Here is an 18,977-nt window from a genome sequence, read left to right as displayed (position 1 = left end):
ACCCATTGTCCCCTCCAGTTCTTCCCCCAACCGATTTCTTCCCTCTTGGTTTCCATCCACTGTTTCCATCTTTCCTTTTTTTAATTCTATCCCCTTCCAATTCTATTTCCTCTCGGGGCGCATGCCCCTCCTGATTCTTTCATCTATTTCCTTCCCCTCTGAGTTCCATCTCTCAGTTACACGCCCGTCCCCATTAGCGACCCCCTTAATTCCCAACCAGCTTGGAATCTATCCCACCCTTTGAGTTCCGTGCCTACACCCTCCGAGTTCTCTTCCCGCCCCTTGAGTTCGGTCCCCTCCCCTGAGATCTGTCCCTGCCCTAATTTTTGCCCCCTCCCCCTGGAATCGCTCCGTCGGAGTTCTGTCCCCACCCACTGACTTCTTTCCCCGCCCCCTGAGTTGTGCCCCTCCTGCTGGAGTCTGTCTCCGCCTTCTTACTCCATCTCTGCCAGCCCTGCCCCTTTGGGGTTGAACCCGGACTGTTTCTCCCGCCCAGGTCCTGCCCCTGCTCCTTTCGCCAGACCAGCCCTTCTCCCCGACGCTGAGTCCACCTCCAGATCCAAGCCCCGGGAGGGTGCTCCTTTCCTCACAGCCTCCCTGAGTCGGGCCGCAAATGCATTTGGGATTAAATTTTCATGATGTGGCACAAGCTCTCACGGGGGTAGGGAGGGAGCAGCCGGCGCGGCGGACGGGCGCCACGGACCCGGTGGCCCAGCAGCCACTGCCCGCCACGGCCTCCCGTTTCTCGCCTTGTCCCGCTGGGTCTCTGGGTCTCCGTTTTGCCTATGTTTGCGAAACCCCCGGACTCCCGGGTAGAGGGAGGTTGGGGGCTGGGACCACAGGGTCTGAGGGAGGAGGGGCTGGAGACCCGGACTCCTGGGTCTGAGGAAGAGTAGCCCGCGGAGCCGTCTACTAGCACCACCCTGTGGCAGCAGAATTCCCGACCCGGGTGCGGAGGCGGCGGCCGCGGCTCCGGGCCAGGTGTGAAGGTGGAGCAGATGGTGAAGAGGAGGGAGTAGGAGGGGGGCGCCGGCCGCTGCCAAATCTCGGGCCTTCGCCGGAATCATCACCATGGAGACCAAAGAAGGCTGAAAGGACCCAGCTCCACACTTTTCTGGGACCTGGGAATGAGTTCCTCGGCCGCCCACGGAGGGTCCCCGTGCGAACTACAAGTCCCAGTGGCCACTGGAGCTCACCGTTTGCTTCGGAAGAGCCGCGCTCTCCGAGGGCCGCTGGGAGTTGTAGTTTTCTGAGACACCAGGCCGAGACTGCGAGACGCCCTCTGGTGGACGAAGCGCCGCGTTCGGTACTTCATAGGTCCAAAGACCCCACATTGGAGGTTATCCCCCTACCTTTCCACCTCTTCACCATCTATCTGTTCCTATTTCCCTACCCAGTTCAGTCCTTTCTAACGACACAAATCTCGCTGTTCTTCCAACATTTACCACTGAGGTTCCTCCGCTTACCTATCCTCCTAGGACTCATGGAAGGAGAGAGGTGTCAATCATGCATTAACTCAACATTCTTGAGTTCCTTCTAATTCTAAAGCATTATCACACCACAGGGGCATACATTCAACGAGGTAACCCTGGATGCCAGACACGGCCAGATTCTAACTCAGCCAGAGTAGATCAGAGAAAGCTTGAAGTTTGAAAAGCTTCCCAGAGAAAGCTCAATGAAAGGGATGACTTGGGAGGGGGCGGAGGGAGGGCCCACAGGAGAGGAAACAGTACTTGCAGAGTCAGGAAATGAAACATAGTTTGGTGGGATTGTGAATTGAAGCACCATTCCAGGAACAGGAAGCTTGTCAGGATGAGAGGTAAGAGAGGCTAGAGATGATGGCACACATCAGATGACCAGCGGACTCAGGAAAGGTCCCCTGGGAGGGCAAGACAATTAGACACTTCCTGGGTTTTACTGGAGGAAACAGACTGAGAGTAAGGACGGGAATAAAATGAGGCATAGGGGCATCTGCCTTTGGCTCAGGTCATGATTGTGGGGTCTTGGGACAGAGCCTCACATTGGGTTCCCTGCTCAGCAGGGAGTCCCTCTAGTCCTCCTTCTGCTTGTGCTCTAATAAAAAAGAAAAAAGAAGCGACAAGGGGGCCACACCAAACATGCCTGGGGTGCTAGGCTGAGGGTCTGGGACCTTCTCCTGGGGCACTAGGGAGCCAAGGAGGGGATCTGAAAAAGAGAAGGGAGGGTCAGCTATGGGACCTTGTGGGATAAGAGGGGAGAGACTGGAGACCAGGAGCCCGGGGAGAGGATCTGGAGAGGGAGAGGCTGAGGCCACAGCTGGGGCAGTGACTTCTCTGTGACTCTAGGACCCAGTCCAATGTCCCTCTTCCCTCCCATTCCTCATGTACTCCTAGCCAGACACAGAACAAAGGCAAAAATCTTTTATTTCAATTTCAGAGAAGCCCCCCACCAGCCTCTTCCTCCACTTGGAAGCACAGAAAGAAGAAATCCAATCAAGAAGCCACTGACAGAAGGGGCATCGCCACCATCAGTTGCTGAGGAGAGACAGGAAAAAACAGAATAAGTATTCAGGACAAAGAGTTCTGGCCCCCCAGAGTGCCCCAACTCCCTGCACACTTCCCCCATATCCCCAGGTACCTTTCTTTTCCGATGGAAGGCTGCCTTGCTCTCCTCGGAGTTGATCTGCAGGGGGATATAGGCATCCAGATGGTACAGCTGCTGGGGGCCCCCCATCACCAGGCGGTTCTCCCCAATCTCCAGTGACAGCCCCAGAGCTCCGTCCTGGGAATAGAGAGAAATAAGCTCACCCTTCCCTTCCCAGCAACAGGGCAATAATCACGGGGACCAGGGAGAAAAGGTTCCTGTGTTGGGATACCATATGAAAAGGGTCTTGCCTTCCAGGAAAAAGATGAGAGACCATAATTACAAGTCCCCGTGACTGAGCACTTACAATGACCAGAGCACCCTCAGGATGGCTCCCAAAGTGGGCCTGAAGGACCCACGGCAGGCAGCTATACTCAGGGGGCAGTGCTAACCAGGCTCCCACAGGTCTGGCAACGAGCCCCGCTCAGTCCCCCTCAGAGATCCTAACCCTTCCAGACCTTTCTCTGGTTCTGGTCAAGCGTGCACTCACCAGTCGGGGGAGGTCAATTTCAGCCAAGAGGAGGTCAGGGGCTTCCAGCCAAAGGCTCAGGTGTGGCTTCTCCGGGCTGGGAAAGAACAAAACCCCAAACTGAGGAGCACCTACCAGGTCCTCGCCAGGGCTCATCCTTCCCTTTCTCCCGCCTCTGAGCCCTACTGCCTCAGGGAGCCTTCTGGGTGGGAGTGCTGCTTCTCCCCTCTCTGGGTTCCTAGAGCCCCCAGGACACTGCTTCCTATGGGGAGGGAGAGACGTGACAGAAAGAACCCATCGAAGGCCCACCCTTCCTCGGGTCTCAGGGAGTCAGGGGTGTACGGGTTTCCCAGCTCCTGGATCCGAGGACGCTGCTGGGAGCGGATATTTTGCTGGGAGATGGAGCCCAGGAAAGGCCGATTCTTCAGCATGCGCCACTCTGCGGGTAGGAAGCTCGGGGTCAAAGGTGGTAGGGTTGGGATTCCCGTTGCTTCCTTAGGAGTCATGACAGCAAGAGCCTCAGGGGAAAGGTTCCGCCCCTCGGAGGAAGCCGGGGATCCAGCCACACCCCCAAGCTTGGCTTTAGGAAATAGGCCCACTTTAGCCAACCTGTTTTGCAATCTGTCGCCCAGAGATGCAACTGGCTCCACCCCTTGGCTATCCAGACTCCCGCCCTTCATCTGGTTTCTTGATACGACCCGCCCCTGCCCCGCCCCCAACCTCGGGAAGCCCCGCCTTCTCCTTGTAATCAACAGCCTAGGGACCAAGGAAATCCCTGCCCACACTAGCTCCACCATTCCCAAGGGCTGTCCCCAAGCTGCTGCCGCCCCTCTAGTCCCAGCTGGCCCAGGCCCCGCCCCTCACCTGGATTCAGTTGCAGACTGTATTTGTCCTCAAGGCCCTCCCTGGCGATGGTGACTACAAGCTCTCGCAAGAAATCGCTGTTCTAGGAGTAAGAGAGGGAGACTGCGGAAGGGCTCCGGGTGGAGGGAGAGGCCCCGGCCCAGGCCTCACCCGCAGCCCCGCCCCCAACCTGCATCCTCCGGTAGAAGTCGCTGTTGACGGCTACGTCGTAGGCGGTACAACCCTGGCCTTCTGTGGGGACAAGGCAAAACCAATAAAGGCCAGCAGCCGCAAGAACCAGAGAGACCCGGAGACAATTAGAAAGTAATGGCTCAAGACTCGCACCACCCTCGTCTCTTTCCCTCGTGTCTTTTCCCACCACATCCCAGCGTTGACCTTGCCCCTTCCCTGCACACAGCCCTTGCAAAGCTCCCCAGCCCCAAGACGAAGGTACGTGTCCTTCCGCGTGGCACTGGAGACCCTGTATGGTCTGCTCCTCCCACCTGGAGAGAAGCTCACTTCTCTGTTGGGGACCTGATCCGTTTAAATTTCTTCCAGTCTCTCCTGATGACTGACCGAACCAATCAATCCAATTCAATCACTCTCCAGCTTCTGGACTCCTCTCTCCCCTCTGCCTAGAACCCTCTTCTCTGTCTTGGCCCGATGAACTCCTCCAGTTCCTTGACATCTTAGATCTGACACCTCCTCCTCCAAGAAGGTTTCCCCCCCACCCCCCCACCCCTGCCAGAGCAGCACAAATCATACCATATTGCAATCGCATCTGTCTCTACCACCGTCGCCTAAGACTAGTAGTGTCTCAAGGGCAAGTTCTGGGTTATCAGTCCCTCCTCCCCAGGGCACTGCCCAAAACGTGGTCCAGGAGGCTTCAGGGGAACATATGTGATTTGAAAGACAAGCATATAGAGAAAGAAACTCAACAGAGACAGGTGAGACAAGGCTGAGAGATAGAGACACAGGGAGAAGGGTGAGGAAGGAAACAGGAACAAGAGTGAGAGCTGGTCCGGCCAGCTAATGAGGACACCTGCCCAGCTCCCTCACCATGGGGTAGGGCAGGGAGAAGGGCCAGCCTAGCCAGGCGGGCAGGATCAGGACCACCCCGTGTAGCAAGTAGTGGAGGCCCAGGAGGCTAGGCATATATCACAGAGAAAAGGATAAGGTCAGGAGAGCCAGATTTCTGGGTCCTAAGGGAGGAGGGTCCCAAGCCCTGGATCTTGGATCCTTGGGAAGAAAGGACCCAGGGAGCTAGATCCCTGGGTCCTCCAAGAGCACTGACTTGCATCCAGTTCAGCATGAGGCTCTCCCAGACTCATGGGGATGCGAAACCCAGCTTGGTCTTCCTCCAGCATTTGAAGCAGCTCATCCTCTGTCATGTCGGCCGGAGGAGGGATGGAAGGGGAGTGACAGATGTTGATGAACACCTTCCCTTCGGAGGAGTTGGTCTTTATGCAGAAACCTGGTGGAAGTAGGTTTGTCCTGAGGTGTGTGCCTCTGCATACATCTGGGTTTCCATTCATTCCCTCCTCAGTCTCTGTTGATCTGTCCCCTCTTTGTCCCCTTCTCTTGATCAGTCCTCTGCTTTCTGAATCTGCTCCCCGCCCCACCCATGGGATCTGTAACTCTCTATCTTCATTTATTATTTGAGGGAACACAAGCAGGGGGAGTGGGAGAGGGAGAAGCAGGCTTCCCACTGAGCAGGGAGCCCGATGCGGGGCCCGCTCACAGGACCCCGGAACCATCACCCTAGCAGAAGACAGGTGCCTAACAACTGAGCCACCCAGGCGCCCCCTCTGTAACTCTCTATCTTTGAGTCTCTCTCCCCCTAGTCATGCCTGTCCTCCTCCTCTCTTTAGATCTTAGTCCCTTCCCTGCTCTCTCTGGATCTCTGTCACAACCCCCGCCAAGGCCTGTGTACTCCCATTATTGTGCCTCTCTCCTGCCTCCTATCTCTGTGTCCCATACCCCTAGCCCCTGTCCACTCTCTTTGCAACTCTATCCCCCTCTCTCTGGGTTTCTGCCTTTCTCACCAGGTTGTGGTTGGATCTGTGTAGATTCTGGTCTGTTTGTCTGGGCCTGCTGGAGCTCCTTGGAGGCCTGTGTGAAGGAAAACAACCACCTTCATGCTGGCGTCTGGGCCATCAGACCCTCCTTTGTTCTTCAAAGGTTTGTCGAGAAATTTTATGCATATGAGATGTACACAGAATAGGACATACTATGTCCCGCTCCTCCTTTGAGGACCGCTAAAAACAACCCCAACCCCACTTGCATTTCTTCCAGAGCCTGGAAAACTTGGGAGTTAAGCAACTACAATTCCATGTAGTGCGTTCTGGGAATGTAGTCCCATCCCTGAGCACCCTCGGGTGTGCACATACACGTGTGCGTGAACACGCGCGTACACACACACACACACAAATCCCCCGAATACCCAGGAACCATGGAGTCGGTCAGTCCTCACCTGCAGCAGCAGCTTCTCGAAACGCGCGGTCTCAGCGCCCATCTTCTCTGCCTCGCTTAGCTCCGGCACCAGCAGCTTCGAGTCCGCCATGGCCCTGAAGAAGAGACCTAGGCGTCCTCAGCAACACCGACGTGCGCGGGGCGGGGGCGGGGAGGGACCCTGGCCAGGATCAGAACTCCGTGGCCTGCTGCCCGACACCCACTATTCTGTATGAAATCTAAGAATCTGGGCTTGAGACAATTCCACTCATGCCAGACACGGCTGTCCAATCTGCTGGAGACAACAGTTCTAGATGCTCTCTAAGCCCTATGTGCCGAACGTGTATACGACAGCCACACTCCCAGCCTCTGTAACTAAGAACTTCAGCCGACCAGGCTTCCGTCCCCCTCAAACGCTCAGACACCAATCCCGGAAGCCCACTACGTTCCGGCCAATCATAGTCTAAGGCTGGAGCCACGCCTCTCACTCCAACCAATCAAAACTTTAAACCCTGAACCTAATTTCTGAATGCTACACTTCCTGGGTCGATTAAAGCGGTAACTCTCCTCTTTCCCGACTACATCTGGCCAAGCTTCTGGGTGGGCAGTCCAGACCGGCACACTCAAAACCTTAATTTAAACGTCCATCCTAAAAGACTCCCTTCTGACCTCTAAACTATCGCTTCGTCCCAGAGTCGATTCTCTAGTAAATTTACTTCGGACTAAAAGCTGAACTCCTTGCCCTCAGAATGAACAGGGTGGAAAGGAGATACACAAATACGGCCACGCTTCTAAATCTGGAGCCTTCCTATTTGCAAGACACACATTTTTTGTCCTGTCCCCGTCCCCAACCCCGCCTCGCTGAGGATTGCGCATGCTCCAAACCACTTTGCCAGCTGGAGCGTGTGGGCGGGGCCACTGGGTCTAAGGCGGGGTTACGCTCTATCTCCCGTAGTCCCGCCCCCTGGACTAGAGGGGGCGGTGCCGCCCTTCGACCTCAAGGTTCCTCTGGGTAGAGCGCCCGGCACTTCTTGGTGGAAAGCGGCCCGGGAGGGTGATGGCTGCTACGCGTGCAAGGCCCAGCGCCCGAGAGATCTTCGCCACGCTGGAGTACGGACCGGCGCCTGAGAGCCACGCATGCGCACTGGTGAGGGCCTGCCGTTCGTTGTTGCCCATCCCCCTCCCCAGGCCTCCAGGTCTTGTTTGGCGCGCGGACTCCCGTGATCCACCGCGGCAGGTCCGCCCTTCTCGGTTCCCGTGACTCTGGCTACTCCTTAGGACCCACCCTTGAAGGGCATTCCCTTGAGCCTTTGCGGCTGCTGCCTCTTAACCCTTGAGTCTTTTCTCTTGTTTTGGAGCCGGTCTCGTACCTCCGCTCTGCGGCAGTGTTTCCCCGATGCGTCAGAGCCCCCAAAGGGCCTCCTGTGATTCTTCAGCCTCCCCTTCCCGGACCTCCGTTGAATCCCAGGGACTCGGAATTCCTGTAGGGCACCCCTGATCTTTCAAGGACCCCCAGAATCTCCATGGACTTCCCGTGATTCCTCAGAACATCCTGTGGCTTGCGTGGCTCTCTGAGCCCCACCCCGCCGACCTCCTGTGGGTCCCCCGTAATTTCTCAGGGACCCCATCAATCACTGCGGAGCTCCTAGTATCCTGGGAACCCCAGGATACCTCAGAACTTAACTGTAATCTCTTACAGCCCCTCAGAATACCCTCGTGGGGCTCCCATGATTCTAAAGCGTCCCTTCAAGTCCTCCTGGGATCCCTCGGGGTCCCCCAGAACCTCTTGTGGTTCCTGTGGGTGCCTCGCATATTCTATAATTATCCAGGCTCCTCAGAACTCCTCTCATGGGCTCTCCTCATCCCACAGGGTCTCTAGCACCCCGGAATGCGAAGCTTAGGCTGAGACAGTGGTCCAAGTGGAAGATGAGGCCAGAGCCTGGAGCGGGTTGTGGAAGTGGATAGATAGATAGGAGGGGATGAGGCAGAGATACAGGAGGACCAGTGTCAGGAGTTAAGAGGGCAAGGCAGTGTCTCGGGTTTGGCTGTCTCTGTCGTCGTGTCTCCCCCATCCCTCACCACCACCACCACTAGTGGTGAACCCAGGAGGACTGGGGCTTCGCGGATAGGCCTGAGCTTGGTTATCACATGGTGAGGGTGTGAGGGACCCTGGACAGCCTTGGCCTTGTGAAGGCATCAAATGCTACTTGGGCCCAAGCCTTCAGGTCTGGAGACAGGGACCTGGGAGTCATCAATGTGGAAAGATAGTTGAACTGAGGGAGTGAGGATCTGGATCAGAGGACAGAGCATTCCCACACTTGGAGCTTGGCTAGAGATGGAATATACTGAAATAGCAATAATAGCTAATAGTAATCATAGCAATAATAGTAATCATAGTTTATATTCACTGGGAGCTCTCTGTGCCAGCCTCTGTGCTTAGTGTGATCTAATTTAATCCCCAGAACAGCTGTGAGAGGGGATTATTGTCATTATTTTAGCCATAGCACAGGGAGGCATAAAGGGTATGTAATTTGCCCACTGTTAACACAGTTTAAAAGAGGCGAAGCTGAGATTTGAACCTAAGCCCTAGGATTGCACAGCCCATGGTTCCCCCACCGCCTCCCAAGCAAAAGTCTCAACCTTCCAATGTGTGAGCCAGAGTCAACCAACAAACTGTTTTTTTGGCCCGCATTTTATTTTTGAAAATGTGAATTAGTGGTCAACTCATTCCCTGTAAACATCCAGGAGGAGTCCAGCTTCTTTTGAAAATAAAAACCCAAATTTGGCAATGTTTGGCTCACATTCCCTGACAAAAATCATCTGGATTCAATAGTGACTTTCTCTTTAGACAAGTTATGAGTTCCCTATCTCCACCAGCCCCTCACACTAACATGACTTCCCAGGGCCCTGTGGACATTCTTTTATGGTTTTGTTTTTCTTGGGCGGGGAACGGTGGTTGGTGGGGTGGGGTGGAGATTGCAAACTTCCACAGAATACTTAATACTGCTACTTACCTATCCCTCAGCTTCAGGAATTGCCAGACATGTAGTCCAGTGTTGCATTCTTTTGTTTTCTCTTTTTTCTGGAACGATTTAAATCCCCGATGTCCTGTTAGCTTCCAAGAAATATTTGAATTCTCATTTCTAACAGATAAAGACTAGTTTTGTAACATAATCACCTAGCCATTTTAAGTTTTTTTTTTTTTTTTTTTTTTTTTAAAGAGAGAGAGCAAGAGCACTCCAGCAAGCGTGCAAGCAGGGGGAGGGGCAGCAGAATCTTAAGCAGTCTCCACGCCCAGCACAGAGCCCAAGAAGGGGGCTCAATCTCACAACCCTGAGCCAAAATCAAGAGTCAGACACTTCAGCGACTGAGCTACCCAGGCAACCCCACCTAGCCATTTTTCACACTTCACATTAGCAGTCACTTTTTTTTTTTTCCTTTTAAGATTGTATTTATTTGTCAGAAAAGAGAGAGCACAAGCAGGGGGAGCAGCAGGCTCAACTTCGAGAAAGGAGCCTGAGGTGGGACTTGACCCCGGGACCCTGAGATCATGACCTGAGCCTCCCAGGCATCCCAGCGCTCATTGCTTAATATCATCCAATGCCCAGCTCATGTTCGTGCACCTCCAACTATTTCCAAAATGTGTCTTTCCCTGGGGGTATTTGAGTGGGAAACTTCTGACTCACCCTTTGACTTCAGAGAAAAAGCAGAAGGGCCAGTTGGCAGGGTAAGAGGAAAATCGGGAGAATGTGGCTTTGGGATGCTAAGAAGAAGAGAGCAGTTGTAGAAGGAAAGAGTGGAAAGCAGGTCTGGGATTTCGCCAGGATCTAGGGAAGGCAGGACCAGGGAGAGAAACATGGTGCAGATATGGAAGGCGAGGTGCAGTGAGATTAAGAGGAAATCCTACCTAGCACTGCTCTGAGTGTCTGATGTGCATTGATGCATTTAATTAATCCTTGCCACAGCCCCTTGAAGTAGCAAGGGGCTGTGCTTATCCCCATTTTCCAGATGGCCAAAGTACTATTACACCCCGGCTGACGTTGAACAATAAATACTAGAGCCAAGATTCAGTCTCCTAGCCCCAGAGACTCCACACCACACTGTACCGTTTGTAGTGCCTCTCCGCTCTGCCCTGGGCTCAGGTAGACACATCGCAGCCAAATAAATTGCACCTGGTAAGCCTGTGTCTACAGCGGGGGTCTGAGCTGCCCCTTGAAGTGATGGCCGCTGGGTGCAGGAGCCACCTGGCTTAGCCACCCCGCCTTCCAAATAGAACCCGTTACTGCCTGATAACAGTGCCACGGGCATTGCCTCCAGGGTTGTGACAAGGTTTGTGCCCAATCTCAGGAACGTAGGGTGCTCCAGAAAGCCCCAGTGCTCGGGCCTCCTGTTGGATTTCTATGGAGTGTTCCCAGTTTTCCCAGGCAGGTGTGGTGGATCCTTCAGGAGTCATTGTTGCCTGGTGATGCTGTGGAATTATCTTAGGATTCCTGAGAAACAGGAAGCTCGCCCAGGTCGTTTCTCCATGGAGGAGAAAGGGTTTTATTAAGCCACATTTCAAAGTCAATAGGACAGGGGCGGCTGGGTGGCTCAGTGGCTTAAGCGACTGCCTTCAGCTCAGGTCGATCCCAGGGTCCTGGGATCGAGCCCCAGTTATGGGTCCCTGCTCAACAGAGAGTCTGCTTCTCCCTCTTCCTCTGCTCTTCCCTCCTCTTTCCAGCTTTCACACCTGTGCTGGCTCGCATGCTCTCTCTCTCTGTCCAGTGAATTTTAAAAAAGAAAAATCTTTAAAAAAAAAAAAAAAAGCAAAGTCAGTAGGCCAGCCCTCGTATATCTCTGGTGAGAACATGAAACAGCTTGCTGGGCTCCTCCATAAGTTACTCGTGGAGTTGACCTGTGATCCTCCTGGGTCCACATGCCTAGAAGAAGTAAAGTCAGGTGATGGAACAAAAACTCGTGTGTGCATGTTCCAAGCAGCGCTATTCACAATAACTAGAAGGCAGAGACAGATCGAACCCGCATCCACTGGTGATAAATGGAGAAACAAAATGTGGCTTATCCAGACAATGGAATATTGTATAGGCGTGTAAAAAAAAAAATAAGTTTGTTGTTGTTGTTGTTGTTAAAAAGGGAGAGAAGATGGGGAGAGACTGAGGGAGAGAATCTCAAGCAGGCTCCATGTCCAGCACGAAGCCCAGTGCAGGGCTCGATCTCATGATGCTGAGATCATGACCTGAGCCAAAATCAAGAGTCTGATGCTTAATGGACCAAGCAGCCAGATGCCCCTAAAAACAGGGTGTTGGATGAAAAAAGCCAGGCAAAAAAAGTCACAGATTGTAAGGTTCCTTTTCTGTGAGATATCCAGAGTCGGCAAATCCACAGAAACAGGAAGCAGATCAGTGGTAGCCAGAAGCTAGGGACAGGGGGAGGGAAGAGTGACTGCCCAGTGTGAACAAAGTTTCCTTGCAAGGGGTTGGAAGTATTCTAGAAGGAGATCCTGGTGATGGTGGCATGTCCTAAATGCTGCTGAACTGTATCCTTTACAATTCTTAACATGATGAGTTTTTGGTTATAATGTATCTTATGTTTAGGGATTATTTTCCTTCTACACAGGAAAAGAATGAGCAGGGGGGCAGAGGGGTGCAGGTGTCCTCTCCCAGAGGATTCTAGGCAGGGATGGAGCTCCCCCAGCTGCCTCCAGACCCCATTCCAAACTGTCTTCATCTCCCACAGGCCTGGCTGGACACCCAGGACCGACACTTGGGTCACTATGTAAACGGGAAGTGGTTGAAGCCAGAACACAGGAACTCAGTGCCTTGCCAGGATCCCATCACAGGTATGAGGTGTCCCCCAGCTGCTATGGGAGGGAGAGGCATCTACACCCCCAGCTGGACCGACAACAATGCCCCATTCCCTTTGCTCAGGGCTCTGAGGGCAGGGTATAGCCAGTGGGGGAAAGCCAAGATTTCTGGCTCTTTCTGGTCATGGTCATCCTAATTACTGCTCCAAGCCCGTGTGGATGCTTCTTGAAGTCACTCTCTACTAAGATCCCTTCCTTGATTACTGGAGACAGTCAGAGCAATGACCAACAGAGTCATCACAGAACTGGGGACTAGATTTCCTGCCTTGGGGTGCGCCCGGGCTCTGGAAATCTCAGCCCCCTCCAGCTCTACACGGGCTCCCCCACTCTTCCCATCTGAGATCCCTCCATTCATCTCCCTAGGAGAGAGCTTGGCCAGTTGCCTCCAGGCACAGGCTGAAGATGTGGTGGCAGCTGTGGAGGCAGCAGGGACTGCGTTTGATACCTGGAGCGGACTCCCTGGAGCCTCTCGGGCCCAGCACCTAGTCAGGTGACGCAGCTGAGGCGTGGGTCTCGGGACGTGGGGAAGGACTCCATCCCCCAGCATCTACCTGAGACTGTGGGAACAGAGACTCTCTTTCCCGAGAGCTCTAGCTTGCTGAATTACTTGCATGCTAAGGCTCCTGTGGGCTCCACGCCCTCAAGCCTCTAGCAGCTAAAACATCCCATACACCAGGGCTAATATGAGAAAGCTCTGTTCTCCAGAATAGCCCCAGGGCTCACTGAGCCTCCCATTTTCCCCACCCCAATGCCCATTTTCCATTTTCTCTTATTTGGGGCAACTAGAGACAAAGTTTGCACTTTCTAAGAGAACAATTGCTCAGACTACATTTCCACCCCTGGCAAATGATAGGGATGCCCCCAGGAGATCATAGGGATTATAGTCCAAGTACACAGGGGGTGTTCCAGGACTGTGTGACTGAGGGGCAGAGGGAAATGACTGTCCCCGGCTTTCTCTGCAGGCTGGCCAAAATGATCCAGAAACACCAGAGGCTGCTATGGACCCTGGAGTCCCTGGTTTCTGGGCGAGCCATTCGAGAGGTTCGAGACGGGGATGTCCCACTGGCCCAGCAGCTGCTCCAGTACCATGCCATCCAGGCGTCCACCCAGGAGGAGGTGCTGGCAGGCTGGGAACCCATGGGTGAGAAGCAGGAGTCCTGGCCCCCAGCCCCTTTCTCCCCCATGACCTAGCAGTACCTGCCCCAGTCCCCTTATTTATTCTTACAGGAGTGATTGGTCTCATCTTGCCACCTACATTCTCCTTCCTTGAGATGATGTGGAGGATTTGCCCAGCCCTGGCTGTGGGTAATTAATGGGCTGGATCTGAAGGAGGAGGGGCTGGGGGCCTGGACCCCTGGGTCTGAGGGAGCAGGGGACTGAGGGCCTGGACTGCTGGGTCTGAGGGAGGAGGGCTGGTGGCCCAGACTCCTGGGTCTGAGCTGGGGGCCCAGACTCCAGGGTCTGAGGGAAGAGGGGCTGGAGCCCCAGACTCTAGGGTCTGAGGAAGGAGGCACTGGGGGCCCAGACTCCAGGGTTTTTGAGCTACCCACCTTTTCCAGGTTGTACTGTAGTGGTCCTCGTGCCACCAGCCTCCCCGACACCCCTCCTCCTGGCCCAGCTGGCAGGGGAGCTAGACTCATTCCCAGGAATCCTCAATGTGGTCAGTGGCCCTGCCTCCCTGGGCCCCGTCCTAGCCTCCCAGCCTAGAGTCCAGAAGGTGACCTTCTGTGGAACCGTCGAGGTATCTTCGGTGCTGGGAGGGGGACAGGACGTGGCTGGGAGGCCGGAAGGCCCCTCCCTCAGCTGAATTCGGTGGGGATCCTGCAGGAAGGACGTGCCCTTCGGCGGAGCCTGGCAGGCAGGGGTGCTGAGCTGGGCCTGGCCCTGGGGGCCGAGTCGCTGCTGGTGCTGACGGAGGCGGCAGATGTGGACTCGGCTGTGGAGGGTGTCGTGGATGCGGCCTGGTCCGACCGCAATGCAGTAAGGCCCATGTGCTCAGGTTCCCCTGAGTCCTGGGGGTCATGCCTGTCCATCTCCAGACCTCAGGGGCTCTTGTCTCTCCACCAGTTGTAATTTTCAGTGTTTTGGGTCGCACGTTCTCTCTCTGTGTCAGCACAAGAGGAACACAGGGCTCCTCTTCGCCTCAGATTCCTGGATCTCCCTGTCCCGGCCCTCCTGTTTCTGCAGGGGCTCATGTCTCTTGTTCTTAGAGGTTCTCTGCACTTTTCTGAGTGTGCATGTCCCTAGTTTTCCAACCTTTGTCTTCACTCTGAGTCACCCTCTTCTGTAACTTGCCCCCCTCCCTGACTGTGGCGCCTTGGTGAGTGTCTAGGCTCCCCAGTCACTCCTCCCTGACACTCCTCTGTGGGGGGAGCAAGGCTCGACCCTCTGTGGGGGACTGTCCCCTAAAGGTGGGCCCTGCTTTGCCCTCCCTGACATCCCTTTCCCTCGCAGGGGGGACTCAGGCTCCTCATCCAGGAGTCTGTGTGGGACGAGACGATGAGGCGGCTCCAGGAGCGGATGGCCCGGCTTCGGGGTGGTCGAGGACTGGATGGGGCCGTGGACATGGGGGCTCGAGGGGTGGCTGCACATGACCTGGCCCAGCGCTATGTGCATGAGGCCCAAAGTCAGGGCGCACAGGTGAGCAAGGGGCACAGACTCCAGGATGCCAGGGGAGGAGGGACCTGGAGACCTGACCCCTGGGTCTGAGGGAGGAGGGGCTGGGACGAGGACTCCCAGGTCTAAGGGAAGAGTGGCAAGGGGCAAGGACTCCTGGGTCTGAGGGAGGAGGGGCTAGAGGTCTGGACTCCCAGATCTGAGGGAGGAGGCGCCAGAAGTGAACTTGTTGATCTGCTTCTCTTCAGGTGTTCCAGGCTGGAGATGTGCCTTCAGACAGCCCGTTCTTCCCCCCGACTTTGGTCTCTGACCTACCCCCAGCTTCCCCGTGTACACAGGCAGAGGTGAGCCCTCCAAGGCCCCACCTGCGGCCAGACCTGAGCAGCAAGACTCCGCCTGCCGAGGCCCCCGTGGGGTGACCCCTGGGTCTGGGTCCGAGGGCTGCTTACGGTTGGAAGCTGCTCCCCTAATGGATGTTGGGGAGAGAAGCTGGCCGGGCCCCCTGAGCTCCATCCTCAACCCTTCCAGGTGCCCTGGCCCGTGGTCGTGGCCTCCCCATTCCGCACAGCTAAGGAGGCCCTGGCTGTGGCCAACGGGACGCCCCGAGGAGCCAGTGCCAGTGTGTGGAGCGAGAGACTAGGGCAGGCCCTGGAGCTGGGCTGGGGGTCAGTCGGCACCTGTGGGGGCCACAGGGGGCAGCCTGTTGGGGGGCGCCCAGCTTCTGCTTTTTTTTCTCAGTCTTGAGGTCTCTATCCCCTCTCTCTGGAGTTCTGCCCGCCCCTCCTCCCTGACTCCAGGCCCCCCGCCACCTTCCACTCTTGCTCCCATCCCCCTCTCTCCCCACAGGCTCCAGATGGGCACCGTCTGGATCAATGCCCACGGCCTGCGAAACACTCAGGTGCCCGCAGGCGGCTGCAAGGAGAGTGGGTCTTCCTGGCACGGGGGCCCCGACGTGAGTGCGCCCCTCCTCCGCCCCATCGTCACCCCCTTCAGCCACTGCACGCCCTCTCCTGCATCCTTCTGACACTGCCTCTCCCCCAGGGTCTGTATGAGTATCTGCGGCCCTCAGGAACCCCCGCCCGGCTGTCTTACTTTTCTGAGAATCTGAACTATGACACCTTTGGCCTCTCTGTCCCCTCCACCCTGCCAGCAGGGACTGAAACAGGACCCAGGTGAGCTGTCTCAGGGGCTGCAACTCCCAGAATCCCCCCGGGGTGGGGAAGGGGAGACGGGAGGTTGGGGCTGGCTCCTCGTGGGCTGGAGCCGGGGGTTCATTAGAGCTGTCTTGAGGGGTCCCCGTGTGTGGCTCCACTCTGACTCCCTCTTCTAAGGAGAGTCCCCATTCTGCTGAATGAAGGACTGTGCTCTCCCAGAGGCACAGCGGGGTGGAGCATGGGATCTGAGGAGACGTGACCCCAGGACCCACACCCACGCCTCACCCTCCTCCAGCCCGGCAGCCCCCTATGGGCTCTTCATTGGCGGCCGTTTCCAAGCTCCGGGGTCCCGGAGCTCCAGACCCATCCAGGATTTGCAAGGCAATCTCCATAGCTACGTGGCTGAGGGCGGAGCCAAGGATGTCCGAGGGGCTGTGGAGGCTGCTCACCAGGCTGCCCCTGGGTAAGGAAGTCACGTGGGAGAACCCAGAGGTAATGGGGCGTTAGAAAGAGTGGTTTGAGACCCCCAAGGGCTGCGGGCGTATGGGGTCTGGAACTGGTGGGCTGTGAGGTCCAAGCTCCCAAGGCTGACAGGATACGGGTCATGGCCCTCACTCCCCTCCGCAGGCAGATGAGGCTATGGGGCCTGGAGCCCCATCATCAGGACTGTGGACAGAGGAGGGATATCTGGAAGGATCCAGGACCAGAAAGCTGACCCTAATTTGCACTGTGTCCCCTTCCCCCCAGCTGGGTAGGCCAGTCGCCAGGGACCCAGGCGACCCTGCTGTGGGCCCTCGCAGCTGCCCTGGAGCGCCGGGAGTCTGCCCTCACCTCGAGGCTGGAGAGGCATGGCGTGACGCTCAAGGACGCCCAGGCGGAGGTGAAGCTGAGCGCCAGGCAGCTCCGGGCCTGGGGCGCCCGTGCCCAGGCCCAGGGCCATGTGTTGCAGGTGAGAGGGTCGTGTGAGCCGGCAGACAGCGAGGGCAGCTTGGGGTGGGAGTCAGAGCAAGGATCTGGGAGTGAGCTGGACTTGCGGGAAGACAGCGAGAGAGCACGAGCGGGAGGGCAGAGGGAGGGAGACCCTCAAGCAGGCTCTGCACTGAGCGAGGAGCCCAACAGGAGGCTCGATCTCACGACCCTGAGGTCATGATTTGAGCCGAAACCAAGAGTTGAAAGCCCAACAGAGCCACCCAGGTACCCCTAACTCCTAGGTTTTAATCTGAGAACAGTGAAAACATGTATCCATATGGGATTTATGCCCCAATTTTATAATGACATTATTCCTAATAGCTGAGGACTGGAAACGGTCTCATGCCCAGCCCGTCCATACCGCACGTGACTCTTGATCTCAGGGGGAGTGAGTTTGAGCCACTCTTTGGGCATGGGGTTTATTTTTATTTATTTATTTTTATTTTTATTTCTTTTAAAGATTTTATTTATTTATTTGACAGACAGAGATCACAAATAGGCAGAGAGGCAGGCAGAGAGAGAGGAAGGGAAGCAGGCTCCCCGCTGAGCAGAGAGCCGGATACGGGACTCGATCCCAGGACCCTGGGATCGTGATCTGGGCTGAAGGCAGAGGCCTCAACACACTGAGCCACCCAGGCACCTGGAGTTTATTTTTAAAACAAATAAATAAATATAATAAATAAAACAAAAAGTGGGAGTAATCCAAACGTCCCTTGGGAGGTTAACGAACAAAGCGTGTCTCACCCGTAACAGCGGGACCCTGCTCAGCGTCCTGTGGGTGAATCTCAAAGGGACCCTGAGGAGTGAAAGAAGCCAAATTAGAAACAGTGCAGCCTATATAATTCTGTATCTAGAAAATTCTAGAAAAGACAAACTGTAGTGAGCAGAAGCAGAGGGGTGGTTGAGGAGGGAGAGGGTTCAGGTGGAGTCAGGTGAAAAGGATCACTAAGGGGCACAGGGAGGTTTGGGGGAGTGAAGTCCATTATCTTGATTGTAGTGATGGTTTCAAGCGATTTGAGGGCATCTGGCAGGCTCAGTTGGTAGAGTATAAAACTTGATCTCAGGGTCATGAGCTCAAGCCCCATGTTGGGCATAAAGTTACTCAAAAAAAAAAAAGAAAAGAAAAAATAACAAATTATGACCTTTAAAATGCATGCAGTTTAGTGAATGTCAATTATATTCAATAAAGTTTTAAAAAAATTATACACATGCACATAGAAACAAACCCACGGGCCAGGTTCTGAGCTCTCTGCACACAATTTATTTCATTTCAACAACAAACCTCTGAGGGAAGTACCATTTGGCTCATTTGAAAGATGGGGCACTGAGGCCAGGAGAGGTTAAGTAACTCCCCCGAGATCACACAGCTGGTGAGTGGTAGAGCCCACAGCCTGGCTCCAGTCGGCTCTGCACTTTTACCCAATGAATCATCACAGGCGTTGTTACAGAAAAGGAAAGGTGGGGAGAGGAGGAATGGGGCAGACGATGAGGCTCCTGTGCCCAGCCCTTGACCTCCTGCATGTCCCCGCAGGTGGCAGAGCTGAAAGGCCCGGTGCTCCGGCTGCGGGAGCCACTGGGCGTGCTGGCCATTGTTTGCCCTGACGAGTGGCCCCTGCTTGCCTTCGTGTCCCTGCTGGCTGCTGCCCTGGCCCATGGCAACACTGTGGTCCTGGTGCCCAGCGGGGCCTGTCCCATCCCCGCCCTGGAGGTCTGTCAGGTACAGTTTCCCGATTTCCTGCTGCAGCTCCCAGCAGCCCCTGGGGCAGCAGGTGAATGGGAGGTGCCCCGGTCTTGCACTCACCCCACCCCCTTGGTAACCATGGTAACCCCCACCCCACCCCCATCCAAGCCTACATCCAAGCCTGCATTGCTCATCCACCCCGGGACCGTTCTGTCCAGGCCTCAAGCGTTCGCCACTCATGACCTGCGTCCCGTTCCTTCCAGGAGCCCCAAGGGCTCTCCCCGATGCTCACTCCTCACCCAGTCTATTGCC

The 18,977-nt window shown here is 55.5% G+C and overlaps 2 protein-coding genes across 2 annotated transcripts in view; one reads left to right on the top strand and one right to left on the bottom strand.

The window, feature by feature from the left end:
• Positions 1-2,385: 2,385 nt before the first annotated feature.
• PIH1D1 (PIH1 domain containing 1) lies at positions 2,386-7,518 on the bottom strand. The gene is made up of 10 exons (XM_004767308.3): positions 7,382-7,518; positions 6,408-6,501; positions 5,980-6,046; positions 5,229-5,408; positions 4,125-4,186; positions 3,956-4,037; positions 3,401-3,530; positions 3,113-3,188; positions 2,617-2,760; positions 2,386-2,513 (listed from the first exon to the last, which is right to left on the bottom strand). The coding sequence occupies exons 2-10, from the start codon at positions 6,495-6,497 to the stop codon at positions 2,472-2,474; spliced, it is 873 nt and encodes a 290-aa protein (XP_004767365.1). The 5' UTR covers positions 6,498-6,501; positions 7,382-7,518; the 3' UTR covers positions 2,386-2,471.
• ALDH16A1 (aldehyde dehydrogenase 16 family member A1) overlaps positions 7,401-18,977 on the top strand; it is a 12,569-nt gene continuing 992 nt past the window's right edge. Inside the window, exons 1-15 of the mRNA XM_013063952.2 lie at positions 7,401-7,532; positions 12,119-12,221; positions 12,609-12,735; positions 13,208-13,386; positions 13,473-13,550; positions 13,805-13,986; positions 14,073-14,225; positions 14,700-14,885; positions 15,110-15,205; positions 15,390-15,526; positions 15,708-15,813; positions 15,903-16,033; positions 16,311-16,478; positions 16,763-16,964; positions 18,516-18,701. Coding sequence (XP_012919406.1) covers positions 7,443-7,532; positions 12,119-12,221; positions 12,609-12,735; positions 13,208-13,386; positions 13,473-13,550; positions 13,805-13,986; positions 14,073-14,225; positions 14,700-14,885; positions 15,110-15,205; positions 15,390-15,526; positions 15,708-15,813; positions 15,903-16,033; positions 16,311-16,478; positions 16,763-16,964; positions 18,516-18,701 — 2,124 coding nt within the window. The 5' untranslated portion in view covers positions 7,401-7,442. The remainder of the gene's footprint in view (positions 7,533-12,118; positions 12,222-12,608; positions 12,736-13,207; positions 13,387-13,472; positions 13,551-13,804; positions 13,987-14,072; positions 14,226-14,699; positions 14,886-15,109; positions 15,206-15,389; positions 15,527-15,707; positions 15,814-15,902; positions 16,034-16,310; positions 16,479-16,762; positions 16,965-18,515; positions 18,702-18,977) is intronic.

The sequence above is a fragment of the Mustela putorius genome, unplaced genomic scaffold (assembly GCF_011764305.1).
Source record: "Mustela putorius furo isolate JIRA1106 unplaced genomic scaffold, ASM1176430v1.1 tig00000196_pilon_pilon_pilon, whole genome shotgun sequence".
In the NCBI taxonomy this organism is placed as follows: Eukaryota; Metazoa; Chordata; class Mammalia; order Carnivora; family Mustelidae; genus Mustela; species Mustela putorius.
This window is presented reverse-complemented; position numbering and strand designations above follow the sequence as displayed.

Bases quoted from the DNA above. Each gene is read 5' to 3' on its own strand.
- PIH1D1 (XM_004767308.3), bottom strand. From the start codon at position 6,497: ATGGCGGACTCGAAGCTGCTGGTGCCGGAGCTAAGCGAGGCAGAGAAG. The intron at 3,189-3,400 runs GTGGGCCTTCGA...GTTCTTTCCCAG, and splicing joins TCCCTGAGACCCGAGGAAGG to CCCGGAGAAGCCACACCTGA. The intron at 2,514-2,616 runs GTACCTGGGGAT...GTCTCTCCTCAG, and splicing joins CCTTCCATCGGAAAAGAAAG to CAACTGATGGTGGCGATGCC.